General features: G+C 39.9%; 1 protein-coding gene across 3 annotated transcripts in view; it reads left to right on the forward strand.

The window, feature by feature from the left end:
- The first annotated feature begins 3,615 nt into the window (after positions 1-3,615).
- Positions 3,616-17,889, forward strand: part of pak7 (p21 protein (Cdc42/Rac)-activated kinase 7) — a 52,885-nt gene continuing 38,611 nt past the window's right edge. Inside the window, exons 1-2 of one of the 3 annotated variants that reach the window (XM_034162188.1) lie at positions 3,616-3,840; positions 5,164-5,208. In XM_034162188.1, the coding sequence (XP_034018079.1) occupies positions 3,637-3,840; positions 5,164-5,208 (249 nt within the window). In that variant the 5' untranslated portion in view covers positions 3,616-3,636. Of the gene's footprint in view, positions 3,841-5,163; positions 5,209-14,315; positions 14,634-17,889 lie in introns of those variants that run through there. The other 2 variants (XM_034162186.1, XM_034162187.1) reach the window with 2 other exon arrangements.

Consider the following 17,889-nt stretch of genomic DNA (forward strand, 5'->3'; position numbering starts at 1 on the left):
GACAACTAATGCTAGCGTACAGGCTTGCGACAACTGCTGCTAGCGTACTTGCTCGCGACAGCTGTGGCTAGCCTACAGGCCTGCGACAACTGCTGCTAGCGTAGAGGCTCGCGACAGCTGTGGCTAACCCACAGGCTCGCGACAACTGTGGCTAGCCTACATGCTTGCGACAACTGCTGCTAGCGTAGAGGCTCGCTACAGCTGTGGCTAGTGTATGGACTTGTGTCAACTGCCCATAGTGTACCTGCTCGCAGCAACTGCAGCTAGCCTACAGGCTCGCAACAACTTTGGCCAGCGTACGGGCTCGCGCAACCACAGGTAGCATATGTTGGTACATGGTACCAACTATGGCTAGCATATGTGAGTGGTGCCAACTGCTAGCATACGCACCATGACTACATGATTAGTGGAAGTTTTCTTGTGCATGTTGTTCTGCCGCACACCCGGAAATTGGGTAAAATGTATAAAACATGTCACTGTCATACAAAGACGGATGACAACCAGTGCCATAGGTGTCAACCTGAGTCCTGAAAGGACAAAGAGGCTGCAGGTTTCTTTGTAACCACCAACTCCACCAGGTGGTTTCACTGATCAACAGCAGACGAGATGAGTTCATCAATGAAATCAGCTGGTGGAGTTGGTGGTTACAAGAAACCTGCAGCCTCTTTGTCCTTTCAGGACTCAGGTTGACACCTGTGCAGGTTATGTATATATGAGGTCATCTACCAGTAAGTCTGTCTTCAGATGCAGTTTATTCCGTGTCTGTTCTGTGTCTGACACATTCACAATAATCTGTGGAAAACCCGTAACTGGGAGAGAGACAGTGGGAAGGGGAAGAAGGGTGACTTTGTTTTTCTCTGAGGACAATGAAGCATAGATGGCAAACACACAAAAGACTCCTTTTACAGCCTCAGAAACCATCACGACATTGTGTCCCTGTGACTTAAAGTTTCTGTCCAAATCTCAAAAGGACTCCACCTCTTGGACATGCCATGTCACATACGTACTCATTTTGTATTCCCAAACTACTAAACAATTAGCCGTGTGTCCATATCAAACCATTTATACCCCCCCCCCCCCCCCCCCTTCAAATAAAAAAAAAACTTGAATAACCAAAGTGTTTTTTAATTTTTAAATTGTTTGGTTAAATAAATATATAATAATAATAATAAATCTCTGTTTTGTGTATGAACTTGCTCTAAATATTCATTTTCTTTGAGTGGGTCTTACTGCTTGCTACTTGCTTGTTACTCTTTTTGGAGAGCGATGTTACATTTTGCCCAAAGTGCTTTTTAAAAAATTTTAACAATTCATGGTAGACTGATGATGCCTTCATGGAAAATCAGAATTTCCATGCTCTTTGTGGAAAAGTGAAAAGCTCGTCTATCCAGCGTAGACATTTGATGAAACTTGAAATATTATTATTGCCATGATGTTTGGGGGATTTTTGTACGCTTTAGTTCTACTTGAGTTTGTTATTTATGCTGGTAATTAATAATTGTAGGTTGTTTTTTTTGGGGTGGGGTGGGGTGGAGAATAGTAAAGTCAAAAGCTGCAGTGGTTTTGAAAGGTTGAAGTGAAACACAAAGATACACAAATTCATGATCAGTGACAGCAACGTCACCACTAGATGGCAATAAATCCTACACAGTGTAGCTTTAAAGTTGTGAGCTCAGTTTGTACTGAGTCATACTGATGTGATGATTATAATTATATTAATGTTGCACAGCTCTTAGAACTTTATCACCAGCTGTAAATGTAAGATAAAATAACAGTAAAGATTTACCGTCACAGCCAATAAAACTGATTGATTGATGTGTAATTCAGCCACGCAAATACCAAACACCACAAACAAGGCCTAAAGTCTTGCAGTATTCTACAAAGCTTATAACATAACATCATTTTTGTTCATATTTTCTTTTCACCTGCTTCACTATTTATGTTTTTGGTGTCCTTTTTCACAATGGGGCAAGTTTAAATCCCAGTAGTGGATGCTGCAAGATCCCGATGCTTCCAAAGTCTTGTTGCACACCAAATCTCTACAGGAGATACCTTCTGGCACATTTTCAGCTTCTTCAAATTCACCCTCAGGTTGTTATTTGTTGGCTCAATGTTTATGGAAAAAAAAAATCTAAAAAAAAAAAAAAAAAAAAAAAGGAACAAAGAAATGGATGGATTTTAACAAAATTTAAAGATGTGCAACTACCATATTTTCCAAAGTGTATATCATAGATTTTCTTTTGTTGTTGTAGCTGTTAATAGTTTAGGGGATCCTGCAACTTATACTAAGGTGACTTGTATAATCCTGCAACTTATTTTAAGGTGACTTGTATACTGAAAAATCACACATTTAGTATTATTAATCATAGCACAAACTTTATATATTGCTTTCCCATTAAGCAATGCACTAAACAAAAGAAGCTACAATAATGATGGTACACTACAACAATGCACAAAATCTAAAAGGACGGATTAAAAAAAAGACGCAATGGACTCAAGTTTTTATTGTAGTATTTCCAATGTCCATTACATTGCCAACATGTTTAGTTGTCCATCTTGCGTATTTGTGGAATTTAAAAGTCCTTATGTTAAGTAACAGCCCACACTGTGGCGTGCACATGCGTTAAAATGAGCTCCTGCCCTGCTATTAAACTCACTCCAGGTGAATCACTGTGTTAAAAAGAGAGTTCAACATCCAGAAAAAAAAGGTGCAACTTTACTCCAGTGTATAAAAACTCTTTCTCCAGCGTCCTAGATGTCGACATGCTTTTTTGCATTTGTGATTAGAGCCCGACCGATATATCGACCGGCCGATATTATTGGCTGATATAACCCCTTTTCAAAGTATTCACTATTGGCTGAAATTTTGCTGATAGAATGCCAATAATTTCTTATAAACAGAACAGTTATTGAAATAATGTTTGTGTCGGCAATGTAAAATGTCCTTGCACCGTTTGTCCAGTAGATGGAGCTCTGACTCCGTTCAGCTGAGAGCTGGTTACACCCCTGCTTAAATGTGTTCATCACCGGCCCCCGTAGTTCGCTGTCACACTGCACTGATTGGCTGACAAAAGCATACAAGTAAGTTTATAAGGATCTTGTTTGTAATAACTTTGCGATTACATTCACCCCACATTTCTCCCGTTTGATTAACTCAGTTTATGTAGTAAGATCAGATGTATTTCACAACTCTTTTTAAGGATATGTATTTGCTAATTTCATAAAGGTTTAATTCTTGATTGCATTTTTTGAACTTGAAAATTCTTCTCTGATATAAAGTTAATCAGTATGAGGACAAAGCTTCAGCTTTTAGCTCATACCTTTTTTTGTTAAGAGTCCAAAAAAAACACATTTTATTCATTAAAATAATAATAATAATAATATCGGCTGATTTATCAGCCATCGGCAAATCAGTCAATTTATCGATTATCGGCATTTTTTTCATCCAAATATCATTATCGGCATCGGCCTCAAAAAAAATCCATATCGGTCGGGCTCTATTTGTGATGTCACTAAGATCTGAAGAGCCTGCTGACTAATAGAATGTTAGGCCTTGATTGAGCTTTTAACCAACATCTCCTTTTTTTTTAATCTCTTTGTATTTTATTGTTGCCAGGTTTGCCAGGGTTTTCCAGCATGTTTGGGAAGAAGAAGAAACGGCTGGAGATCTCCGCTCCATCTAACTTTGAGCACCGGGTTCACACAGGCTTTGACCCGCGGGAGCAGAAGTTCACCGGGCTGCCGCAGCAATGGCAGAGCCTCCTGGCAGACACTGCCAACCGGCCCAAGCCCATGGTGGACCCGTCGTACATTACCCCCATTCAGCTGGCACCAATGAAGGTACAGAACCACACAATGAAGTCTGAAATGCTGGTGATGGTGATAATATGATCTGATTTGGCTGAGATAGGATGTGGTGAAACATGTTTGAATTTATTGAATTTAGCTGGAATAGTTGAGGTTTTTCACCTCCAGCTGTGGTTACAGTGAAAACATTTCATGCTGCATGACTGTCTGCTATAATCCACATTTTACAGTGGATTAAAAAAAAAAAAAAAGTTGGGGAAATGAAGGCATTATTTAATTTTTCCCCCTTTATTCCAAAATGAAATGTTTGTTTTGGTGTCACAATACAAAAAACAAACAAACAAACAAAAAAAGTGTAGTGCTCATGAGAACAGGAAACCAACTGCTGATGTCATTTAACAAAACGGACGTTTATTTTACGAAACATAATCACGTACTGACAAGAACATAGTTATTTAAAATATATATAATTGCATGTATAAATTATGTATTCTCATATACAATGAAGTCCATAAGTATCTGGACAGCAGCAAGTTTTTACATTTTACAGCTGTACACCACAACATCGGACTTTAAATGAAAGAGTCGGTGTGGTTGCAGTGCAGACTTTTAATATTGTTTTATATGTTTAGGTATTTCAGCCGTTTTTATACACAGTCCCTCCATTTTCAGAGGCCATAAGTAATTGGACAAGGTACTTTTACAGAGTGGCTTTTTTTTTTAGGGGGATGGATACATGAACATTTCCATGTCACTGAATATGTCACACAGACGTCATTTTCATCAGTCATTAAAAAGTACAAATAGTTTGGTAGTGTACTTTAAATCTGACTGATAGAGGCAGACCAGTGAGGGAAGCCACCAAGACTTAACTGGCAACTTGGTTAATTGCTGTAGGTGTGATTGGAGAAGCGTTTAATCTTAGTTTGTCCAATTACTTCTGGACTCTGAAAATGGAGGCACTTTTAGCAAAAATGGCAATAATTCCTAAATTTTTAATTATATTTTTGTTTAAAAGCCCTTGATTTAAAGATCAATGTTTGCACTATGAGCATATCTTGATTGTGGTGGTGTGCAGATACAAAAATTGTGTATGTGTCCTAATACTTATGATCCTTATGATCCTGACTGTATAAATCATATAACCAGAGCAGGAAATAATGAGTTTTTATGTGAATATAGAACTTTGGCATCAGTCTGAAGGAGTTTTGCGGCGTCCTCTGTTCCCTCACCCGCCGCCAAACTCCACACTGTGCCCGATTGTTGCCAGATATTTTATTATTCACAGCAATATGCAGCAGGAGATATCTCTGAAGAGGGGGAAACAAGAAAATAATTCTCTTGCTCTCTTCACAGATATCTCCCGAGAACGCCCGGTCAGCCGAAACGCCGTTGTCCAAAGTATGACTTCTTACAGTACTTCCCCGTTTTCCCCCCGACTCACACAGTCGCTACTCGCTGTTTTGCTGTGACATCACTCCACCGCTGTCAGCATTCAGGTGGAGATGGTGTGTGAGCAGTAACAGGGAGAAGCACTGAGAATGACATAACTACATCCTTCTGCAAAATCTTTTTTGTTGTTGTTTTTGTTTTTAATAATTCATTTCCACATTTTCCTTTGATTCATTCGCATGAGCCTTCCCAGGAATGACTAGATTAACTGTAGCAGCATGTTCTCTTCTTTCTCCCTTTGACGAGTACAGTCAGAGCCACTGATGATGATGATGATCATCATCATCTTAATGATGGTGATGGCTGATGATACATGAAGTGCATGTTGCCATGACAGCTGATTCTACTCTGCTGTAGGCTACTGCTGTATCAAAAATAAGCAAAAAGAAAGAGGGGAAAAAAAAAAAGCTTTGCATGTGCCAGAAGAATACGTCGTAAAATTAGTTGAGCTGGGATGAGCCCCGCCCCTTCTCTGCATGATGTAATGTCAGTTGTAAAAGCACATTACAGCCTGGAAGATGACACCTTTATGTCAGATATAAAGTCACGATCGAGTTTCACTCCACGTTTTATATTACGCTTCTAAATGTGAACACGGCTGAAGTGTATTTGACCATTTTTCATATCCTGCAGTCAGGTTAGAAGAGTGTGCAGTGATGTTTTTCTTTTTTTTTGGAGCAGGAAATTTGTTTAATTTGGCAAATCCTAGTGTTTTTACTTAAAGGTGCTATAAATAAATTTTCTGCCACTAGGTGTCATACGTGCTCCACATTTCAAGACATAAACAAAGATTCCATCCTCAGCCACTGCTCACTTGAGCAGAAGGAACAGCAGGTGGAGCCCGTTAACAGGTGTCACATTGTGGGAAAATGCAAATGTATCTGGACTCTAGTTAGAGTTGAGGTATTTTTAGCCTCTAAATGGGATTTTTGGATATATTTCTGTAAAGTCGCTGACATCCACAATGTTAAAAAACATTTAACAGCTATGCAGTGAGTCCAGAGAGTACTGCTGAGTCTTCATAAATCACTGCATCATCAAATCCAGAGGGGATCTTGCTCTGTTCTCCATCAGCTGAAAAAGTGTGCAAATTCAAGATGTGAGACTTCAAGATTAAAGTTGTAAGCACACAAAGCACTGGTTGGTACACAGTGTTTTGTGCAGGTGCAAGTTGCAGGTCTTAGTAAAATATGATGAAAATTCCCAAGTAGCATGCTTGTAACCGAAAGTCGTTCCCTGGGTGTATGCAGATTAATATAAAGGTTTTCCAATCAGTTTTTCATGACGTGGGCCAGTTCACAGCCCCAAGATTAATTGTGTTCTTAACAGAACTACTCGTGCGGTTCATCTCTTGGGACCCGCGCTGCTAGAAGGGCCCACATCAAGGTGTAATTTGGGTAACAGAGAAGAACTGGAGATGGTAAAAACACACTCACTCAAAGAATTTGATATTAGAATCCGTTTTCTTGTCAATATAACATTAGAATTATATGATTAATGCTACAATGAATGTGTGAATGTATTTTTTTGTAACCGTTTGCGAGACCCCGACTCTCAAGGTGTGTTGGGTTATTAATAGCGCTGCATCCGCGGGCTGTTCTTCTTTCCCCCTTGTTGTCCAGACACTTGATTGACATCAGGTTTTCTTTTCTTGGCAGACACCTCGGGCTCTGCCGGCTTATCTGCATGTGTGCACGAGTGCCACATGGGTGTGGGTAAACTTTAGGGTACAAGTTTTTTTTTAATCTTTGAATAATGGCATACAAATAAGTTTTGGTTTTTTGGGGTTTTTTTTTTTCCCAATTTCAGTGACTCTTTTCCATTCTGAAACATTAAATTAGTTTGTGACAGTCAAAATTTGTTGAATTTTCTTATTCCAGCTTTCCTTTTTTTAAAAGAATGATTAAAACCCATTTTAAACTATTTTGTAATTAGTTTAAAATGGTTTCAAATGACTGTGAAAAACCACAAATATTTTAATGAATGTTTCATTTTTATCTTCAGATCTTGTCATACTGTTTAAAACTCATTAAAACTAGAATATTTGTACGCAGCCAAAATGCATCTCATTTAAAACCATTAAAACATTGTCTTTTTAAAAATGGTTTAATATATTTAGTTGTCTTTGAGGTACTTCAGAGTTAAAACATCCATCCTTTGTGCAGAATGGTTTAAAAGAATTTAAAACCTAATTATTTCTGTTGGGGAGATTAAATCCAGTTTAAATTACTTTTAAAAACACAAAATTTTGGTTGATCAACGATGAATTCTGTTTAAAGTATTTAAAAAAAAAACTCTTTAATTTATCATTGCATGCAATGTTTTAAAATACAATAAAATACAATAAAACAGAATATTTATGTTTATTAAAATTAAAAACAGGTAAAAAAAAATTATGATTAATTAATTCTATTTACAATCACCAATTCAGACCAAATATATATTTTACATTATAAAAAACACTTCTTAAAACAACATCAATGCTCTTTATATATTGGATTAAATCCATTTTAAAATTTTTACTGTTAGTTCAGTGTGTGTGCGAGCGCGTGTATGTATGTAGTAAGTGGGTTTAAGAATGACTTTAAACACACTTATCTATTCTGTTTTAAATCAGTTTAAACCAGAATATTTATAATAATAATAATGGATCCTTTTAAAATAATTGTTTACATTGAATCCAAGTTTTGAATAAAAATATCTGGATTTTTTTATTAAACCCTTTAATCCGACCTGCAACTGATGATTAAAATTATTCACAAGTCGAACATCCAAACTGAGCATACAGTATCCTCATTCTCAATAATTAATTATCAGAGTGATTGATCGTTATTTTTCTGCCCATTGACTAATCGATTAGTCTCGATTAGATTAGTTAGTCCATCCTAGATTACGTTCAACATGCGTTAATGTCGTCTCCTGTTCAGCAGACTTTGTAGTCGTCACAAAACAGTAGAAGGTCACTGTCATGTTTGTGTGTCCGCACTTTGATATGTGTGTGTGTTTGTTACTTGGATTTCCACATATGCGACTGTGTTCGTGCACGCCGAGCTGGCCGGTCACTGTGCTGAAATAGCGACGCCTACGAGCGCCCCGCAGCTGGTGCGCTCATCGTTTATTCACGAGCCTTGTAGCCTTGTTGTCAGATTGCTCATCTGAGCTGAGCTTCGGTACTTCTTCGAGCCTCAGCTCTCCTCTGCATACCCCCCCCCCCCCCCCCCACGATCCCCCCAGCCATGAGTACACATGCTAATCCATGAGTACACACGCTGGCTCCATGCACTCCCATGTTTTAAACATCGTGCTCTCCAGACCTCTGCGGTTGACTGTGATTCATCACAGCGTGAATGCATCTTCCTTGTGAAACGTCTTCCCTCTCATGTTGCAGTTGTTCTTGTTGTGGGAGATTTGTAAGTGCGCTAACGTGTTGCATCCGTTAACATCAGCAGGGGGCGGTGCTGTGGTTATTATTAATAGTAGTCTTATGTCACACCTTGACTTTTACACACTCAAACTGGCGTCTCCTGCTCAGTTGAATGGTTAATTTACCATTTTGTATGTGTTTTTGCAGGGTTATGATGACTGCTTTAAAAGTGTGTTACAACATAGTTACCAACTAATAATACTTGCAGTGTCCACAAAGGGCCATTTTGCTACAAGTCGGATTCTCCAACGGTATAGTACCTATTTTCCGGAGTATAAGTCGCCGTTTCTGTTTGGTCAGCTCTTTAATTTGGAGATTTTGTGCATTGCTGTCATGTACTTTTAATTTTAGTCTTTTAGTTCAAGTCCATTTTGTTTAGTGCTTTGATTCCTGGGAAAGTCTTGTAAAAATATTATTATTATTATTGTCATACCCAATGTGTGAATTTATTTATTTCTATACAAGTTGCACTGGAGTGTAAGTCGCAGGACATCCCAATCTAGTTTTAAAAAAAAAAGTGACATATACTCTGGAAAATACTGTATATTGGTACAAAACAAAATCACACATGGCTACTAAATACTAAACTAAATTGGCATTAATATTTGTGCTGGCTAGATCTGGGTAGAAATAGCACCATAGAATTACTTAAAAAAAATTGTGAACAAATTACCATGGAGTTCCATAGTAGCGACTGTGCTAGGCTAGTTGGCTAGTTACCCAGTACAATGATTTGCCACCTATCTTTGTTGCTCTGAGTTACTCTAATTTAGCACACAATACTCTCTATCAGACACAAAGTGTTTAACAGCTTCCCAACAAAATGGTTTAATCATTGTTTTTATAAAAATGCTGATCTCAACTAAACCATGTTTGCTAACATCTAGCATCACATCACTATAAATATCACAGTAAAAGTCTCAATGTAGTTGGCTGATGCCATTTTTTTCCTGTGATGCAGTATTTTGGCATTGCTTTTCTTATTTCACTTCATGCCTGCAGCAACAGAAACTGCATAACAGCGTTTTCTAGTTTTCCCTTTTGAAAGCATACTCTCCAAAACCTTGACATCAGGCAGCCCCCACATTTTATCCTGGTTCACTGCCAGGCCTGAACAGTGGCAAGGGAATCCCTACAGCGATTTAATAAAAACGATGGACGACTCATGCTTTTTCAAAATAAATCATGAATCTGATTTTTATCTCTGTAAGTGTAATACAATACAGTTACACCCTGATCATGTATAGGTGCATGTATTCTGTTACTTACCGTGTGTGCATACACAGTATGTACTGCACAGGTTTGTGCACATGAGCACGTCTGTTAATACCGTCTTCTTGTTCTTGCTTGATCACATTTCCTCAGCCGCAATCCGATATCAGATATCTCGCTTCTTGTAAGAGAGAAACGGAACGACCTGCCAATAAAAACGTATGAATAGAAACGTACATAATTTCAGCACCAGCAGATTCTGCACACGGCACTGATTTTTCTACTGTCATTAATGACTCAAATGGTGACTTACATTTTCAGCTTCCAAATAAATTTTCTGAACCCGTTGTTGCAGTCACAGTTTAACAGCTTGAGCCAATATCTTGATTTTTGCCGCATGAATGTGAAAAGAAATGTAGCATTGGATGCCTGAAGGCTGCAGGAACAATCCCAAATATGGCATGTGGAGAACACAGATTTACACACTGTGCTTGTGGAAGATGCCTCAGTCGCTAAGGACGTGTGGTGTAATACCGTCAAACGTGTTTCCTAAGGGTTTAGAGAGGTTGCTAATTCTTTGTTGAGGTGAGGGAAGATGGTGTTAAAAACAACCTGAGGATTAAGCTGTTGCTCTGCAGAGAGTTTTGCTCTGTGACTGGTGCCGACACTGCAGGAAAGAAACCACATGGAGGTGCACGGTGTGAACACCACCCGCACACGTGTACATGGGTGCGAGCCAACTGGGGCCAGTCCAGGTTCTTCAGAGTCCTTTCCAAACTCATAAGATTTAGTTGTTCAGCACCTACGGGGGCACTAAGTGGCACACATACCTCAGCCGAGGATTTGTGCTGATTGTCAGGACACAGAGGGAGATGGAAACAAGGTTAAATAAAGACACTGCGGATATTTCAGTCACCATGTCCAGCTGGTGTGTGGTTGTGTCAGATTATGTAGAGTTAAGTAGGTTTGGTTGTATCTGGTTGTGTAAAGATGTGCCTGGTGGCTTGTGTTAGGTTATGTGAAGTTACCACATAATGTAAATTTGTCAGGTTGTGTGTGTTACGTCAGGTAATGTTGGGTTGGGTTGTGTCCGGTTGTGTAGGGTTATGTAGATTTGTATCGGGCTGTAGCAGGATATGTAGATTTGTGTCAGGTTATGTGAATTGGTGTCAGTTTTGTTGGGTTTTGTCAGGTTATGTAGGGTTGTAATAGTTTGTGTGCAGTTGTGTAGAATTACATAAATTTATGTTGTTATGCCAGGTTATGTTGGGTTATGTATACTTGTATAAGGTTGTGTGGGACTGTATCCAGTTGTGTGTGGCCATGCCTGTTGCCTGATTGTGTAGGGTTGTGTCAGGATATGTAGAGTTGTATCAGGTTGTAGCAAGATGTGTAGATTTGCGTCTGGTAGTCGGATTATATGGATTTGTGTCAGTTGTTTAGGTTCATGTAAGGTTATGTAGAGTTGGGTAGACTTTGACAGGTTTGTGTAGAGTTGTGCAGAGTTACATTTGTGTCGTGTGAGGTTATGTAGAGTTGTGCAGGATATGTAGATTTTTGTTGGGTTGTGTAGTTATGTACATTTGTGTCAGGTTGTTGGGTTATGTAGAGTTGTGTAGACTTTTATAGGGTTGAGTAAGGTTGTTGGGTTATGTGGATTAGTGTCAGTTGTGTGGGTTCGCGTCAGGTTACGTAGGGTTGTGTAGAGTTCTATGGGCTTGTGTGTGGTTGTGTAGAGTTCTGTAGATGTGTGTCACGTTGTTGGGTTAGGTGGATTTTGTTGTGTAGGTGCATATCAGGTTACATAGGGTTGTGTAGAGTTCTATGGGCTTGTGTGTGGTTGTGTAGAGTTGATTTTGTTGTATAGGTGAGTATCAGGTTATGTAGGGTTGTGTAGCGTTTTATGGGCTTCAGTGTGGTTGTGTAGAGTTGATTTTGTTGTGTAGGTGAGTATCAGGTTACGTAGGGTTGTGTAGAGTTCTGTGAGCTTGTGTGTGGTTGTGTAGAGTTGATTTTGTTGTATAGGTGAGTATCAGGTTACGTAGGGTTGTGTAGAGCTGTATGGGCTTCTGTGTGGTTGTGTAGAGTTCTATAGGTTTGTGTGTGGTTGTGTAGAGTTCTGAAGAGTTGTGTCTGGTTATCAGAATAGGTGGATTTGTGTTAGTTGTGTGGGTTCATATCAGATTATGTAGGGTTGTGTAGACTTCTGCAGGTTTGTGTAGAGTTGTGCAGGATATGTAGATTTTTGTTGGGTTGTGTAGTTGTGTAGATTTGTGTCAGGTTGTTTGGTTATGTAGAGTTGTGTAGACTTTTATAGGGTTGAGTAGGGTTGTTGGGTTATGTGGATTAGTGTCAGTTGTGTGGGTTTGTGTCAGGTTATGTAGGGTTGTGTAGAGTTTCTATGGGTTTGTGTGTGGTTGTGTAGAGTTCTGAAGAGTTGTGTCTGGTTGTCAGGATAGGTGGATTTGTGTTAGTTGTGTAGGTGCGTATCAGGTTATGTAGGGTTGTGTAGACTTCTATAGGTTTGTGTGTTTGTGTAGGTTGTACAGAGTTATGTAGATTTGTGTCTCTTGTGCAAGATATAGATTGTGTCAGGTTGTTGGGTTATGTGGATTTGTGTCAGTTGTGTGGGTTTGCATCAGGTTATGTAGGGTTATGTGTAGTTCTACAGGTTTGTGTGTGGTTGTGTCTGGTTGTCAGGATAGGTGGATTTGTGTTAGTTGTGTGGGTCCGAATCAGATTATGTAGGGTTGTGTAGAGTTCTACAGGCTTGTATGTCGTGTGTAGGGTTGTGCAGGGTGATGTAGATTTGTGTCGATTGTACCAGGGTGTGTAGAGATTTGCACATTTGTGTGTAGTTCTGTAGATTTGCGTCAGGTTATGTGGATTTGTGTCTGCTGTGCCTGGTTTGTTGGATTGTATCAGGTAGAGTTGTGTAGGAGATGTTTGGACTTTTATAGGCTTGTGTTGGTTGTGTAGGGTTGTGTAGGTGTGTTGAACTCTGATCTGCTGTCAAACCCATTATTGGTGCGCTGAAAATACCACAAACTTGTTACACTGCAATAAAAAATGTACCACACAGCGCTGGAAGCTGTTGCATAATGATGTAAGAACTCTGAGTTGATGTGTTAATTTTGGAAAAGTGGACAGTTTTATCTGAAGGACAGTAAAATATAATTGGCCTTGATAAAAATGAAAGTGTGATTCTGGTATGTTAAGTATGTTAATATTTGTCCTATCGTGCTAAATTTATTGAGTGAACCACACGCAGACATCTGCTATACTGTTTGTGTACTGTACTGTATCTACTGTACTGAGACTGTAGTGGATTAATACGTGGAGTTCAGAGATTGCAGTGGTTCCGAGATCGTAGTGGATTAATACATGGAGTTCAGAGATTGCAGTGGTTCCGAGATCGTAGTGGATTAATACATGGAGTTCAGAGATTGCAGTGGTTCCGAGATCGTAGTGGATTAATACGTGGAGTTCAGAGATTGCAGTGGTTCCGAGATCGTAGTGGATTAATACGTGGAGTTCGGAAATTGCAGTGGTTCCGAGATCGTAGTGGATTAATACGTGGAGTTCAGAGATTGCAGTGGTTCCGAGATCGTAGTGGATTAATACGTGGAGTTCAGAGAGTGCAGTGGTTCCGAGATCGTAGTGGATTAATACGTGGAGTTCAGAGAGTGCAGTGGTTCCGAGATCGTAGTGGATTAATACATGGAGTTCAGAGATTGCAGTGGTTCCGAGATCGTAGTGGATTAATACGTGGAGTTCAGAGATTGCAGTGGTTCCGAGATCGTAGTGGATTAATACGTGGAGTTCAGAGATTGCAGTGGTTCCGAGATCGTAGTGGATTAATACGTGGAGTTCAGAGATTGCAGTGGTTCCGAGATCGTAGTGGATTAATACGTGGAGTTCAGAGATTGCAGTGGTTCCGAGATCGTAGTGGATTAATACGTGGAGTTCAGAGATTGCAGTGGTTCCGAGATCGCTGGTCCCAAGGGTGCATGGTTCCAAGATCTTTAGAAACCACCATAATCACTGAGATGACTTGCGTAACCAAAAAAGTGAGAGATAATCAAGATATTGGCTTCTGTGACTTATGTCGCGTAAGTGTAAAACAAGCTCTTTCAGACCTCAGTTTTGTTTACAGGAGGAGAATTTCTACATGCACAGTCCTAGAATTGTGGGATGCTGCGATTGTTTACCAAATGTTAAAAAAAGGTAAATTTAACAACTGATTTTTACATGATGAGACCCCTTTAATAATAATAATAAAATTGGACTTTGAGCGAATGGCAGAATTCTGTGTGACCTCACTTGGTCCTCATCTGACATCTTTCCCTAAAGGATCAGCTGTTATTCATCAGCTGTCATTATGCAAATTTTGCGGCCGTGTGAAACAATCTTCAGATTATTAAGTAGACGAATAACTCACAGGGGCAGTGCTGCAGATACGACAGCTGACTGCAGCGGCCCCACGTACTCGTTTTTGGCAGTTGATGGAAGAAGAAACTCGATCACTGGAGGGTAGTTTCTGGGAGTGAGCGGAGGTCAGACTTGTTGCCTGTTCCGTCTGGATGCAGCTGCACAGTGACCTATGGCGGGTGGGCGAGGAGCAGCGGAAAACGGGGCCGGACTAAACAGGAAGACGGCGGGTCTGAGGGTGCAGCTGAGAATGGTGAAGACTGAGGAGGCTGACGGGCCGAGGCAGGCGGGTCGTAAGCAGTTACAGGTGGGCTGTTGAGCTGTTTCTGCTTCTCATGAGCAGAGAGCACATGCTGGAATGTGAACTATGCAGATTTGTCTGTGCAACAGGTCTGTGTGTCGGCCAAGTGAATGAAAATTAGCCTGTGCATGTAGGTATGGTAATATAACAATCATTTTTCCTGTCATTGACTTTAGAGAGGTCAGGAATCATGCAAAATCATTTTTTAAATCTATGTTGGCAGTTAAAAGCTGTTGAGGTTAAACGTCCTCACATTGTAGGCTTGAAGTGGCTTGTTTCATATTTCTGTAACCAAACTGAATCTGAATCCAAAATTACACAATTATAATCATAATACTTAAAAAACATTAATGATGCTACCTTATGCAAGAAGTCTAGCTTTCATTAACAATCCTTGTCAAGATATCGCATACACAAGTATTCTGAGTGTCAGCTCCTGATTAATACAGTTAGAATCGAAACATGCCCAATTTTGAACATTTCTGAGGTCTTAGTGGGGTGATGTTCTGTGCCAAGTTTCATCTTGATACGCAAAGTCTTTGTCAAGATATCGCATACACAAGTATTCTGAGTGTCAGCTCCTGATTAATACAGTTAGAATCGAAACATGCCCAATTTTGAACATTTCTGAGGTCTTAGTGGGGTGATGTTCTGTGCCAAGTTTCATCTTGATACGCAAAGTCTTTGTCAAGATATCGCATACACAAGTATTCTGAGTGTCAGCTCCTGATTAATACAGTTAGAATCAAAACATGCCCAATTTTGAACATTTCTGAGGTCTTAGTGGGGTGATGTTCTGTGCCAAGTTTCATCTTGATACGCAAAGTCTTTGTCAAGATATCGCATACACAAGTATTCTGAGTGTCAGCTCCTGATTAATACAGTTAGAATCGAAACATGCCCAATTTTGAACATTTCTGAGGTCTTAGTGGGGTGATGTTCTGTGCCAAGTTTCACCTTGATACGCAAAGTCTTTGTTAAGATATCGCATACACAAGACTAGGTTCTACACCTACTCTGTCTTCAGTAAACTGCAATTGAGTTTTTCAAATTAGTTTTCAGATGACAGAAGATTTTAACAAACCTGAACATGTTTATAAAGACACCTGGTGACCTGTATTATCTTGCTGAAGAGGTGTATAATATGACCCCTTTAATCGACACTGTCAGTTATAGCTGTGCCGAGTCTTTGCTTTCTCATGTTGCTGGTGAGGAAGCAGGTTTGTAGTTATTTTTGTCGCCTTATGGAGCTGCTTTACAGGATGTGTACATGTGGAATTGGAGCTACTGTAAGACAGGTAGAGTTTCTGATAAATCAGGGTCACTCCGTACTTGCTTTGGGGAGGAAAAGCAAACCGGAGAACTGCAGTATTTTCACTCTGACAAGTGCATACACTTGCAAAAATGTTAAAATAAAACCCCCAAATCAGCGATCACTGTAGATGGAAGAACGGGTGTGTTTTAAAGATGGCCTCAGATCCAGTATATGCAACGATAAAGCAGAACCCATAAACATTTCAAAGCATCAGGCTGCAGCGCAGCATTTAAATACGAGACTCCTAATTTGATATGGATGCTTATTCATGAAATGTCCAGCAGATGTCAGTGTTCAGCAAGTCTTTCTTTTGATACGGACTCCAGAATAATGTGCGAAAACAGGTTTCAAAAGGTTCCTGGGCACCGTTTTGGGTTTGCCATCATTAATTTGCAGTAGTGACGAAAAGATTTGGCTCCTCCCTCAGCCATCTGTTCTCTAACCCCTGTTTAACGTCATCATCTTCTTATTTTAATTTATTTATAGCATTTATATAGCGCCAAATCACAACAAAGTTGCCTCAAGTCTAACCTTAACAACCCCTATAAGCACACAGGCGACAGTGGTAAGGAAAAACTCCCTCTGATGATTTGAGGAAGAAACCTCAAGCAGACCAGACTCAGAGGGGTGACCCACTGCTTGGGCCATGTACAGTATATATCTGCAAATGGCTCATTTCACAGAATGAGTCCAGAAACTGTGGTTTAGTGCACTATGCGCTTGTTTTTAAAGAGTCTATAGTCACTCAGTCTTGGAATTAGAAACTTCTGTGCTTTCGTTATGATGTTTTTGGACGCGTTTTCTCCATCACATGCAGGACATGTACTGCATTTACTTAAAAATCTCCTACACTGCATTTCCTCTCTTAATTCTCTTGCATAAATATGGGCATTTCTTCAGTTTTGAGATAGCTTGAGAGACATTTGCAACCAAAACGTGTTTGATTTCACAATTTAATCTCAGCTCAATCTCCCACTGATCTGGGATTAAATTGGTCAAAGCAGGAATAGACTGGAGGCAAAATAGCTCCTGATTGATGTGCGACTGTGCGGGCCTGCACTCGCGTACACTTATAAACAGATAGAGGGAGCATCTGTCTTTCTTGGCAGCGAGTTGAAGTGGCGGCATTGATTTGGGGCCCCTCTCATTCTGTCCTTGTCTCCGCTGCCCCTCCTCTGCTCTCCCATATTGTGTTCTCCACCAGCTGCCACTCACAGTCACACTCTTCAAAATCACCTCTCGCCGCGGCTTCAGATTCACAGTCAAGCAGAGGAATTTTGGCTTTCAGCAGCGCACGTTGCGCCGTACCAGGCCATCTGAAAATGTCCCGGCAAGCAGCCAAACGTCAGTGTCCGAATGTGGGGTTTTGGGAAGTGCAGTTTGAGTGTGAATGGTAAACGCAGAAAGTGTGAGTGTTGCAAGAATAAAAGCTCAGGTGCTCGTTGGAATGCATAATTCAAAGTATTGTCACTGCATCACAATATAATGGAACAGATTACTTTGCAACATTAAAGGGGATATATTGTGTAATAATAAGAAGAAGAAGAATAAGAAGAATAAGAATAGGAAGAAGAAGAAGAACTGCTTTTGCAGTTATGTCTATTTGGTCCCACAATTCTGTGTTTGTGCACAGGAATGATCAAGCTGCAAGCAAAGTTTTTGTCTGAAACAGCTTGTTTTAAACCTCTGTGACATATGTCACAGAACTTGGACTACTTTTGGCTCTGGATGACACGCCCCCACATCCTCTGTGGGAGAGCAAGTTTATGCATTGCCTTGTTTCTGGTTACTACCCATAGGGGAAGAGGGTGTGGCTACAACACCTTATTTGTATTTAAAGCAACAGACACAAATTATTTCTTTCTGAGGATGCATCACCTCAGTGAATAAATAAAAGAAATAAATTAATAAAATAATAAAAGCATACATTATATACAGTAGTGTTCA

This window comes from Thalassophryne amazonica, chromosome 21, assembly GCF_902500255.1.
Source record: "Thalassophryne amazonica chromosome 21, fThaAma1.1, whole genome shotgun sequence".
Lineage (NCBI taxonomy): Eukaryota > Metazoa > Chordata > Actinopteri > Batrachoidiformes > Batrachoididae > Thalassophryne > Thalassophryne amazonica.